This window comes from Oryx dammah, unplaced genomic scaffold (genome assembly GCF_014754425.2).
Source record: "Oryx dammah isolate SB20612 unplaced genomic scaffold, SCBI_Odam_1.1 HiC_scaffold_18, whole genome shotgun sequence".
NCBI lineage: Eukaryota > Metazoa > Chordata > Mammalia > Artiodactyla > Bovidae > Oryx > Oryx dammah.
In genome coordinates, this window is record NW_024070202.1 from 113,458,542 (window position 1) to 113,470,355 (window position 11,814).

Below are 11,814 nucleotides of genomic sequence, written 5' to 3' on the forward strand. Positions count from 1 at the left end.
AGCTGCAGAGAACAGAAGAAGATCCCCACAGTCCCACCTTCAGACCTCCAGGGGATTTAAAGGTGAGGCTAGAGAGCAGCAGCCAAAGCAAAGGCAAAAAGAATTCTATTAAAGATGCTAGAGCTATGGGGCCAGGGCAATACTGTACATCTTTGGTTTCTTAAAACCTAATCTCAAAACAACACAAAACTCTCTCCTCCCTACATACATACACACAGAGTAATCAACAGAGAAACACTTTGAAACCAAAAAGAAAAGAAAAACGTGTGCATGTTTTGTTGTTATGACGCTACTAAAGAAGGGAAAAGGGGAGACTGACTTGGCAGTTGAGTCGGGGGAAACTGAGGACAGGAGAGAACTGAAAATAGGAGGGGGGTTCTTTTGGATATGAGATGGTTCTTGGAGCTTTTACAGTAGGAAAGCGCGGTTCTTGAAGTTTCATTATGTTCACTGATTCATCCTCTTGAAACCCTCTCCAAGTTCTGATCCAGTTTTTGGGGCCCCCCTGAGAAGCATCAGGGGTGACCCAGCAGAGGGCATCTGAAGGTCTGGAATTTGCAAGGGCAGGTAATTTGGGTGCCCTGTGACTAAGCTGAGTTCCTTGTTGCCACCTCAAGAAGGGGTGGAGGCCCAGACAGCTGGTTTGGTGGCTTGTCCAACGCCATTCTTGAGATCCTGAATCATTAGGTTTCCTACTGAAGCCCATTCCTGCGGTGCTGACTCAACCACCTGGGTGTTAGGGCCCCCAGGGTTTAGGCCCAAGGGTTGATGTAAGGGCCAGTCCAGGAAATGGAGAAAGAGAGAAACAGAGTGCATTCCAGATTGCCTTCTGGAGGAACTTGGAGGAGGAACCTGTGCTTCTTTCCTGGGAGGGGAAGTGTCATAATAGCTCAGGACTTGCAGAGTTTTATCCCAGAGCAGGAGGCAGAGCTATGAAAACAAGACTTCGGGTGTCCCCAAATGGAATCTCACATTGCAGAGGGGCTAAGAAAACCCCACGATCTCTCTGAGATGTCTGCCCAAATGGGTTCTGTGGGGTTTCCTCTGGTCTCTCCCCAACCTCATTCACCCCAGTTTTCCACCATATGCACTTTAGGATCCTCTCATACACCCTCTGCACCCAGCCGAACTTCAAACTAATCCTGGCACATTTTCCTCGCCAGTTTCACTCCAGATTCATCAATGGACAGCCTCCCTACCACCAGCCCAATTCAAGTTATTATAAAGGGCACTTTTCCTTGCCAGGCGTGAAGAAGGGAAAGAGGGGACCCGTGACAGAGCCACTATCCAAGAGGCAGTCACAGCCTGGTAGGGAGGTGGCTATGCAAGCAAATAATTACACGGAAGAAATAAATAAGCGAGAAACTGCAGGTGTAAGAGCTGTGCGGTGGCAGCTACAGGCAAGTCAGCCTGACTTCGGTAGGAAGGCATCTATCGGGGAGACGGATCTGGAGTCGCGCCAGTGGTTCTAAACTATTGTGTAGCGCGAGCTTGTTAGAATCACCAGGGGAGTTTTTCCCAAAATATATGTGGCGGCCATAGCTGGTGGCGAGCTAGTGGTAAAGAATCTGCCTGCCAATGCAGGAGACAGATGCAGGTTCGATCCCTGGGTAGGGAAGATCCCCGGAGAAGGGCACGGCGACCCACTCCAGTGTTCTTGCCTGGAGAATCCCATGGACAGAGTAGCCTGGCGGGCTGCAGTCCGTAGAGTCGCGAAGACTCGGACACGCCTGAAGCGACTAAGCAAGCACACACGTTGTCCCTGGAGCTCTGACTCGCCTAGGGGAGCGGGATGGATGGAAAGGCACGTGCACATATTTTGGGAAAAAAAAAAAACTCCAAACGATTTTTGTCCCTTGGTCTCCCAGAACCAGCGTTCTATACTCCCCGGAGATTCCGGGTCACTTGGAATGCTCTGAGAGCACGCGTAAGAGACTGACCTCGCGGTCCGCCGCTGAAGCGTTACTATGGATACCCGGCGGGGCGGGGGAGCGCACTCGGCACGCCCTCAGGACGTCACCTCAGAGCCGACCCCGGAGGCGGGCGGAAAACATTGCCGCTTCCGGCTCGGCCCCGCCCAGAACTGGACGGGAGAGGGACGGGCCGCAGGCGGCTCTCTTCAATCATCGTTGAGGCGCGAAAGAGGTTTCCTCCAATCACAGCTTGCAATGAAATTGATGCTTCTTTCCGCCAATCAATGCCGCGTCGCGCGAGGGTTGTCGGGATGCGGGCCAGAGCCAACATGGAGCCCTCAATGGGATCAGGGTGAAGCTGCTGTTGCCGGCTGGTCCGGTTCTCCCCACATCATGCTGGTGCACTTGTTTCGAGTCGGGATTCGGGGTGGCCCCGTCCCAGGCAAGCCGTTGCTACCCCTCCGCTTCCAGACGTTCTCGGCTGTCAGGTAAAAAGGGACGAAACCTAACTGGGAGCGTGGGATACTGACCCGCCTGAAGGGCGTGGGGCCCGCCGGGAGATGGGGTCCCGGGCTCTCGCAAGGTCTGCTGGGAGCTGTAGGCCGCCCTGGCCCGGGGGTCGACTGTTCCCGGGAGGATCGGCCTCGATTATTTATAGCGACGGCCAGGTGCCGGCAGGAGGCTCTGCGCGTCTGTGTCCGCGCGAAGGCTGGACGGAGCGGGGCGCTCTGGGTCGGGGACCACGCTGGGTCTGCTCTCCCCACCAGGGGGCGCCGTGCTGCACAGGTGTCAGTTCGGTTCAGTTCAGTCGCTCAGCTGTGTCTGACTCTTTGCGACCCCAGGGACTGCTGCACGCCAGGCCTCCCTGTCCATCACCAACTCCCGGAGCTTACTCAAACTCATGTCCATCGAGTCGGTGATGCCATCCAGCCATCTCATCCTCTGTCTTCCTCTTCTCCCCCTGCCTTCAATCCTTCCCAGCATCAGGGTTTTTTCAAATGAGTCAGTTCTTCGCATCAGGTGGCCAAAGTGTTGGAGTTTCAGCATCAGCATCAGTCCTTCCAATGAATATTCAGGACTGATTTCCTTTAGGATGGACTGGTTGGATCTCCTTGCAGTCCAAGGGACTCTCAAGTGTCTTCTCCAAAACCACAGTTCAAAAGCATCAGTTCTTCGGTGCTCAGCTTTCTTTACAGTTCAACTCTCACATCCATACATGACTACTGGAAAAACCGTAGCCTTGACTAGACGGACTTTTGTTGGCAAAGTAATGTCTCTGCTTTTTAATATGCTGTCTAGGGTGGTCATAACTTTTCTTCCGAGGAGCAAGTATCATTTAATTTCATGGCTGCAGTCACCATCTGCAGTGATTTTGGAGCCCCCCAAAATAAAGTCTGTCACTGTTTCCACTGTTTCCCCATCTATTTTCCATGAAGTGATGGGACTGGATGCCATGATCTTAGTTTTCTGAATGTTGAGTTTAAGCCAACTTTTTCATCAGGCCCCCCCTTTCTGGCCTCAGTCCTCATTCTTAGAATTGGTCTGGAGATGTGGACAAAAGTGTCCAGAGACATTTTGTACGGCTGTTGTTCCACAGATTCAGTGTGAATTGAACAAAAATGGTTCCTAAATCTGTATACTTTCAGCAGAGATAAAAGAGTATGTATATGTTGGTGTTCATTCGCTCTGCACATGTTGGTCCCAAGAGAGAAAAACACAAATGGGGAACGAAAAGGACCCAGAGACCGGGACTCTCATTGTAAATGCTTTACGAGAAGCAGCTGATTCCTTTCTAATCCTAGAGTGAAAACCCAAGAGCCAGGCAGACAGCAGATCACAGGGTCGGGTGGATGTGGACTTGTGTCCTTCAGGAAGCACATTTGATTGATGGAGGGCAAGAGGGGCAGAGCTGCAGCTTAGAAGTACTGGTGCTGGGAAGTAATCGCCAGTTTTGGGCAGTGACCAAGCACTGCTTAGACCTTAGTTTGGAGAAGATGAGAAAAGCTGGAAAGTGGCCGTGGTAAATTATTAAAAGGCTTGAATACAGTCCTTAGGAAAAGAGTAAGGGTGTTGATGTTATTTAAACCAGAGCACAACCCCAGGAAAGACATCAAATAGTGTGGTAGAATTTGTGTGTTCATAGTGCAGTGTTTTTCAGACCTGCAAGTCACAACACAATAGATCAGAAAGTGAATTTAGTGAGTCTGGACCCTTTAGAAGGGATATAGGACTTCCCTGGCGGTACAGTGGATGGGAATCCACCTGTCAATGCAGGAGACCCAGGTTCAATCCCTGGTGTGGGAGGATTCCATGTGCCTCAGAGCAACTGTGCCTGAGGGCCACAACTGCTGAGTCTGCACTCGAGGGCCTGGCCAGCATGCCACAACTTCTAAGCCCACACACCTAGAGCCTGTGCTTTGCAGGAAGAGAAGCCACCACAATGAGGAGCCCCAGGGCAACACAGAGTAGCCCCTGTTCACGACAACTAAGGAGAGCCCGAGTGCACCAGCGAAGACCCAGCACAGCCATAAATGAATTAAATTTTAAAGAAAGTGAATATAACATAATACACGTTTAAAAAACCAATTAGGGAGGGACTTGCCTGGCGATTCAGTGGTTAGAACTTGGGCCTTTCACTGCCAGGGCTCACATTTGATCCCTAATGGAGGAACAAAGATCCTGGAAACCTTGAGGCCAAAAAAAAAACTAAGGAAAGTATTGTTTTGTGATGCATTTCAATTTTCTGCAACATACATACGTTCACTGTGCTCAGTCGTAAAGTAAAATATATTTTGTACTATTGTCTATAGTAAGTCTAAATCTTTACAAACATTGCAGCAGTGAATCAGGTTACTTGTTGGTCAGTCACTAAGTCATGTCCAACTCTTTGTGACCCCATGGCCTGCAGCATGCCGGGCTTTCCAGTTCTTTACCATCTCCTAGGGTTTGCTCTAAATCATGTCCATTGAGTCAATAATGCTGTCCAACTATCTCATCCTCTGTCATCCCCTTCTCCTCCCGCCTTCAATCTTTCCCAGCATCAGGGTCTTTTCCAGTTAGTCAGCTCTTCACATCAGGTGGCCAAAGTATTGGAGCTTCAGCATCAGTCCTTCCAATGAACATTCAGGGCTGATTTTGTCAGATTCTCCTGCATTCCTAATGAGGGCATGCACTCAACAAACATAACCATTTGCTGAACTCTGTTTTGCACCAGAGCTCTGCTAAGTGTTCTGGAGATACAGTGGTGAATAAGATCTTACTTCCTGCCATCAAGGAATATATATAGTCTGATGGGGAAGTGGGGTATTTACAGAGAGCAGGACAGCTTCTCTGTTTATATATTTTTTCCATTTATATTTTGGATAGATATGAAATATGCGGTGGAAAACAGGCAGGTGGATGGGGTGGAGGGAGATGTCACATAGAGGTGGCAAGAAGCGCAGGCAGGCCTCATTGAAACAGGGAAGGATGAGACTGAGTGTGTAGTTAGGAGGGTCTGGAAATAGGAAAAACCATTGTCATAAAGGAAAACCCTCCCATCCGTTTGTTTTTTAAAAGCCTCTCCCCATCAGTAATCTTATTTGCATCTTTGATCATCCTCCCATCTACTCTTGGCCAGGTAACAGATATTTCTAACAGGCCTCCCTGTAGCTGCTCCTGTCCTTCTCCAGCTCACTCCTCTCTGCAAGGATCTTTAAAATGCAATTATGATGATGGTCTTCCTTGCCCTCTCAAGTCCACATGTTTTAAAGGGACAGTAACGGGTCCCCCGCCCTCACTCCTCACCCTCAGCAAGCTTTGTCGTTAGCTATTTTTGTGTCCCCCAACCCCCGCCCTATACATTGTTGTTCAGTCACTAAGTCATGTCCAACTCTTTGCCATCCCTTGGACTGCAGCATGCCAGCCTCCCCTGTCCCTTCACCATCTCCTGGAGTTTGCTCAAGTTCACGTCCATTGAGTCGGTGTTGCTATCTAACCATCTCATCCTCTGCCACTCTCTTCTCCTTCTGCCTTCAGTCTTTCCCAGCATCAGGGCATGTATATCCATACACCCATGCTAAAGCTTAACCACCACGAGGACCATTACTTGGTCTGTCCTGTTGGCCTCTTGCTCCCTGAACCTTGGAGCAGAGCGTGGTGCACAGTAGGCTGGTCCCCCTGCATTGCCATCTACAGATACCAAAACTGCAGGATACAGGGGATCTTGGCCTGTGTGAGATGATGAGATACAAGTTACTTGGATTTTATCGTCACCCTTTTCTTCCATGCCTTGTCTGTCACGTTAGCCGAGACCTAGGAGGGGACAGGGTGATGGGGTATAATAAGCTTCCCACCATTGGGCAGTCTTGGGATCACTCCTGGTCGCACCACATGTAACTGTGAGCTCATCACATTCAATCCTGAGCCTGGATTCTGGAGTCAGACAGCAGGGCTCCCACCTTGTCCCACTTCTGCTGCTTGTCTGTAAGGGGAGCACCGTCCAGCTCTGATCACCTGTCATTCTTCCAAAAGAGCAGGGGTTGGAGGTGGTCGCTGATTTAGGGCCAGCCATCCCAGAGATGAGCCGGGGGCAAACACCTTTGAGACTCGATGACTTTCCACTGGGTGTGTTTGTCTCAGAAATGGAGGTTGCTTAAGAGCCACCTTGAGACGGCCAGGGAGAGCTGTCACAGAGAAGCCTCTGTCCCCCAGAGGGCTGAGCCAAAGGCCGAGAGCCGGGCGCCGCGCTGCTCAGCTGAAGGCCAGCCAGGCCCATGAGCCGTCATTGACATTCTCTCCCTTCAGGTCCTCCGATGGCCGCCCCAGCGCCTGCCTCCTCGGGGCCGTGGCCCGGCTGCGCTCACAGCTCCGGGCCCGCCTCCCTCGAGCACCCCCGGCTCCCATCCGGAGCCCCTCTGCCTGGCACTGGGTCGGGGGAATCCTCCTGGGCCCCCTGGTTCTGAGTAAGTGCCCCCGCCTTGGCTTTGTGGCACTGTGTGAGGCAGAAGAGGCCCCCCCGGCCCGCTCCAGACCCCGTGTCCTGGAGCCCCGCTTTAACTGGACGCTCTTCTGGCAGTTTCTGCGCCCCCACCTGCTGGTCCTGGGGGCAGCCGTCGTGGTGAGGTCTTCTCCCGCCCCCCCCCCACCAACACCAGGGAAGGGAAGGATGCAGCCCCCGTTTGCAGAAGCCCCCAGCCAGGGCCGCACGGGGACAGCTTTCCTGCCCGCCTGAGTCTCAGAGGAGACCTGGGGCCGCTGGCATGGGGACATGGCCGAGGGTCCCTCGGAGGACCTGCACAGGGTGGCTGGGGGACAGGGTCCAAGGGTCCCCAGGGGCTGGTGGCCGGGTTTTCCTCTCTGAGAGACACAGGAACCCCCACAGCAAGGGGCAGCAGTGAGAGAGGAAGGTTCAGGAATGGGGTAGAGGAGGGCCCCCTCTGATCGGCCCCGCCCCCCCCCCCCCCCCCCCCGCCCAAGCTGGCCCTGGGCGCAGCCTTGGTGAACGTGCAGATCCCCCTGCTCCTGGGGCAGCTGGTGGAGATCGTGGCTAAGTACACAAGGGACCACGCGGGCAGCTTCCTGACGGAGTCCCGGAGCCTCAGCACCCACCTGCTCCTCCTCTATGGCCTCCAGGTACCACAGGAGGGAGGGCTGGGGGGCCCGCCTCTCCCCCGAGGAGCCCCGGGCTCCCATGAGAGCCGGGCCTGTCTCGCAGGGCCTGCTGACCTTCGGGTACCTGGTGTTGCTGTCCCGCATCGGCGAGCGCATGGCCGTGGACCTGCGGAGGGCGCTTTTCTGCAACCTGCTCCGGTAGGGGGCGGGGCCCTGTGGTCTGGGGGCGTGTCTGGAGCGGGGCCTCGTCCTGAGGGCGTGTCTCCCTCCTTCCCTCCATCTGCTGCCGCCACCAGCCAAGACATCGAGTTCTTCGATGCTAAGAAGACAGGGCAGCTGGTGAGCCGACTGACGACAGATGTGCAGGAATTTAAATCTTCCTTCAAACTCGTCATCTCCCAGGTCAGTGCCCCAGGTGGAGGGAACGTGACCTGGAGCACTCTTAGAGTCACACACACATTTGCACACACTCTCACAGGCCAGCCCTGGCCCACTCTTGGGTCTCCTCGCCCCCAGCTCACACCAAAGCAAGAGGCCTGCCCTCTGGTGAGGATGTGGGTGAGGGTACAGGGACGTTCACGGGTGGGAGGTGCCACGGCCGTGTGTCTAAGGTCAGGACAGGCTCTTTGTCTCCTGCGGTGAAATCCGACCTCCCCCGGAAAACCCTTCCCAAGAACTCAGACAAGACTTGCCAGCCCTGCTTGCCAAGAGCATCGTCATGGCCTGGCCCCGGCGTGCCTGGCCCACTGACAGGAGGGCCAGCGACAGCTCTGCTGAATTCCTGATGTCCTCTCTCCATCCCCTGCTCCCCACGTTGTCACTGACCCCCCGGCAGGCCCTGGGCGGCATCGCCAGGCGGTCCTTTTTTTGGTTCAGTTTCTGGAGCAGAAGAGGGCAGTGGCATTAGGAGGAGGAGGAGGCCTTGGTCTGTAATTTCTCACCCCTGCTGGTCAGGAGAGGGTTACAGTCTGTGACCAGTGGCCTCCCGGGGGTCAGACCTGTGGCCTTACCCTGTGAGTAGAGTGGGGAGCTGGCTCTAGCCATGCAGTGCTTGGTGAGTCCCCACGTCCTATTGCTCACACCTCACAGGCTTCCTGTCCACTGCCCAGGGGTTGCGGAGCTGCACGCAGGTGGCCGGCTGCCTGGTGTCCCTGTCCATGCTCTCCACACGCCTCACGCTGCTGCTGATGGTGGCCACGCCTGCCCTGATGGGAGTTGGCACCCTGATGGGCTCAGCTCTCAGAAAACTGTCTCGCCAGTGTCAGGAGCAGGTATCGGAATCCCCGCTCACCCCCCCTGCGCTCCCCTCCTCTGCTCCCTGCGCTCCTCGGTCACCCTCCCCGTCTGCATCCTGGCTTCCTAACTCCTGGGTCCCTCGCAGGTCGCCAGGGCAACGGGTGTGGCAGATGAGGCCCTGGGCAACGTGCGGACTGTGCGAGCCTTCGCCATGGAGCAGCGGGAGGAGGAGTGAGTCCTGAGTGGGGGCGGAGCGCAGAACCGGGGGGTGCTCCCCAAAGGCCCGTCCATCCGCCCTGAGCCCCACCTTGCCAGCTTCCTGAGGGCCGGGCTTGGCCTCTGTCCCCAGACGCTACGGAGCGGAGCTGGAGGGGTCCCGCTGTAAGGCAGAGGAGCTGGGCAGAGGGATCGCCTTGTTCCAGGGGCTCTCCAACATCGCCTTCAACTGTGCGTGAGCAGGGACCCCCGGGGGGAGTATGGGCGCAACTCGGGGTGAGCTCAGAAGAGCCAGGGCAGCCCTCTACCTGCTTGGTGGCCAATATCACCCAAATGCCAGGTAGCTGGTCTGCTAACTAGGGGAGAAGGCTGCCAACTCAGGCAGGGAGTGGGCGCGCACGCCCAGTGCCACATCTGAGCCATGGGCAGAGCTGCTGGGGAGGAAGCAGTGAGGTGCCCCCAACCCCCTCATTGCCAAAGGCGGAACTAAGGCAGAGACCATTCACGTGACTTGCTGAAACGCCATTCGGGGAGCATGGCAGGGACCGGCGCTAGGACCAGCACAGGGGCCAGGCTCTGCCCCCGCCCTCCTCCCTGACCACCTGTCCTCGCCCCTTGCAGGCATGGTCTTGGGCACCCTGTTTGTTGGGGGCTCCCTTGTGGCTGGGCAGCAGCTGACGGGGGGAGACCTCATGTCCTTCCTGGTGGCCTCCCAGACTGTGCAGAGGTGAGTGTGGGCCGTTCTCTTCCCAAGGGGCCCAGCTGGGGCAGGGAGCGCCAGTCTGCTGTGGGTACGGTGACCAGCTCCCCCAGCGAAGTGCAGGGCTGGGGAGGGGGCCCCCTGCCTCCCAGCAGTGCCCACTCAGGGCTCCCCGCAACCTCATTCATGTACCCTCAGAAATGCAGCTGTCAGCTTCAACTTCCCAGCAACTCAAAAGTTTGCTTGATAAGCCGTTTTTGTTTAATTTTGATAAAATGCACGTAACAAAATCTACCGTCTTAATGTATTTAAGTACAGTTCATTAGCGTCACATAACGCTCATGTTGTGTGACCATCACCAACATCCGTCCTCAGAACGTCTTCACTTTGCAAAACCGAAATGCTGTCCCTAGACGACCCCACCCCTCAGCCCCCAGCGACCCCGTCCTGCTGTCTGTCTCTGTGAGTCTTCCCTAGACGACCTCCTCCCAGCCCCCGGTGACCCCGTCCTGCTGTCTGTCTCTGTGAGTCTGTCCGCTTCAGGTCCTCGTGTAGGTGGGCTCATATGGGGTCTGTCCCTGGTGAGGGCATCTTTGTGTGAGCACGACTTCTCCCAGGTTCATCCACGTCGGGGCAGGTGTCAGAACTGCCTTCCCTTTTAAGGCTGAGTAAGACGCGTGTGGGCTTCCCTGGGGACTCAGATGGTAAAGAGTCTGCCTGCAGTGAGGGAGACCTGGGTTCGATCCCTGGGTGGGGAAGATCCCCTGGTGGAGGAAATGGCAACCCCCTCCAGTATCCTTGCCTGGGAAATTCCATGGACAGAGGAGCCTGGCGGGCTACAGTCCATGGAGGTCTCCAAAGAGCTGGACGTGACTGAGCGACTTCACTTTCTTTCTTGAAGAGTCCGTGTACAGTAGGCCATCTTTGATGCGCTCTCTAAGAGCTGGCCTCCCGCCCTCTGCCTGACCTTCCCCTGCATGTCCCACCAAGCTGGCTCACCGTGTCCGTGGCTCCGCCGGCCCTCCGTCCCCACCGGCTCTGCCATGAGAGGACCCGGGGTGGTGGCCTCCTTCCCTCCCCTGCCCCTTCCAAGCTGAGTTCCTGGCAGCTCCTTCCGCTGATTCCATTTCTCCTCGCTTTGTCTTCTCTCTCATGTACCATATACACCAAAACACATACAATGTAAATAGACACTAGATAAATAGAGCAAATATGAAATAACAAATAACTGCAGAGTGAAGACCCGTGTTACCACCAACTGTGTGGAGAAAACAGCATCAGCCCCGACGCCCCCCTGGGTCCCCCCCCTCACCCCGATTCCCCCGGTCCTTGCGTCCTGCTCTGCTCCGGGTCTCACCCCCACGAGCATGGGGGCCATTTCTTCCAGAGTCCTTCACCATTGGCCTTGTTACCATTCAGGGCAGAGGGCGCTTAGCCCGAGGCAGGGCAGGTAGACAGTCCACCTTTTCCAGCCCCAGGCCAGTGTCCCACAAAGACCAGGATCCGCCTGTTTCTGCTCAGTGCTGCCTAGTCGGGCCCCTTCACACCCTCTCTGGGCCTGGGCACCCCCCTCCTCCCCCATGGCTTTGAGACACAGAGGTCTGAGTGTTCCAGAGTCGGAACTTGGGCCGCCCCCAGCTGCCCCTCCCGTGGCCCTGACCTGCATGGACCCCCCTGGCTCCCTGCATGGGGTCAGTCTTCCTCCCTCGGACTCACCTTCCACTGGGCCCCCTCCCGCTGTGGACTGGGCACAGACCCGCTCCTTCCCTCCCCGCCAGGCCCTAGCTGCACGGCCTGGCAGGCTAGCAGACTGCCGTTACAGACTCAGGAAAGCTGCTCACAGGCTGCTAGGTGGGGCCCCTCACCAAGGACAGGGGGCTTCCCTGGGGACTCAGGCGGCAAAGCGTCGCCCTCTGCCCTGAATGGTAACAAGGCCAATGGTGAAGGACTCTGGAAGAAATGGCCCGCAATGTGGGAGACGCAGGTTCGATCCCTGGATCAGGAAGACTCCACTGGAGAAGGAAATGGCAACCCACTCCAGTACTCTTGCCTGGGAAATCCCATGGATGGAGGAGCCTGGTGGGCTACAGTCCATGGGGTCACAAAGAGTCGGACACGACTGAGTGACTAACATACGCGCACACACACACACACACA

General features: G+C 55.8%; 1 protein-coding gene across 2 annotated transcripts in view; it reads left to right on the forward strand.

The window, feature by feature from the left end:
• The first annotated feature begins 2,203 nt into the window (after positions 1-2,203).
• ABCB8 (ATP binding cassette subfamily B member 8) overlaps positions 2,204-11,814 on the forward strand; it is a 15,875-nt gene continuing 6,264 nt past the window's right edge. For both annotated transcript variants that reach the window (XM_040260320.1, XM_040260321.1), the window contains exons 1-9: positions 2,204-2,401; positions 6,699-7,011; positions 7,371-7,526; positions 7,609-7,703; positions 7,802-7,907; positions 8,615-8,776; positions 8,887-8,972; positions 9,091-9,188; positions 9,579-9,684. In XM_040260320.1, the coding sequence (XP_040116254.1) occupies positions 2,307-2,401; positions 6,699-7,011; positions 7,371-7,526; positions 7,609-7,703; positions 7,802-7,907; positions 8,615-8,776; positions 8,887-8,972; positions 9,091-9,188; positions 9,579-9,684 (1,217 nt within the window). In that variant the 5' untranslated portion in view covers positions 2,204-2,306. The remainder of the gene's footprint in view (positions 2,402-6,698; positions 7,012-7,370; positions 7,527-7,608; positions 7,704-7,801; positions 7,908-8,614; positions 8,777-8,886; positions 8,973-9,090; positions 9,189-9,578; positions 9,685-11,814) is intronic.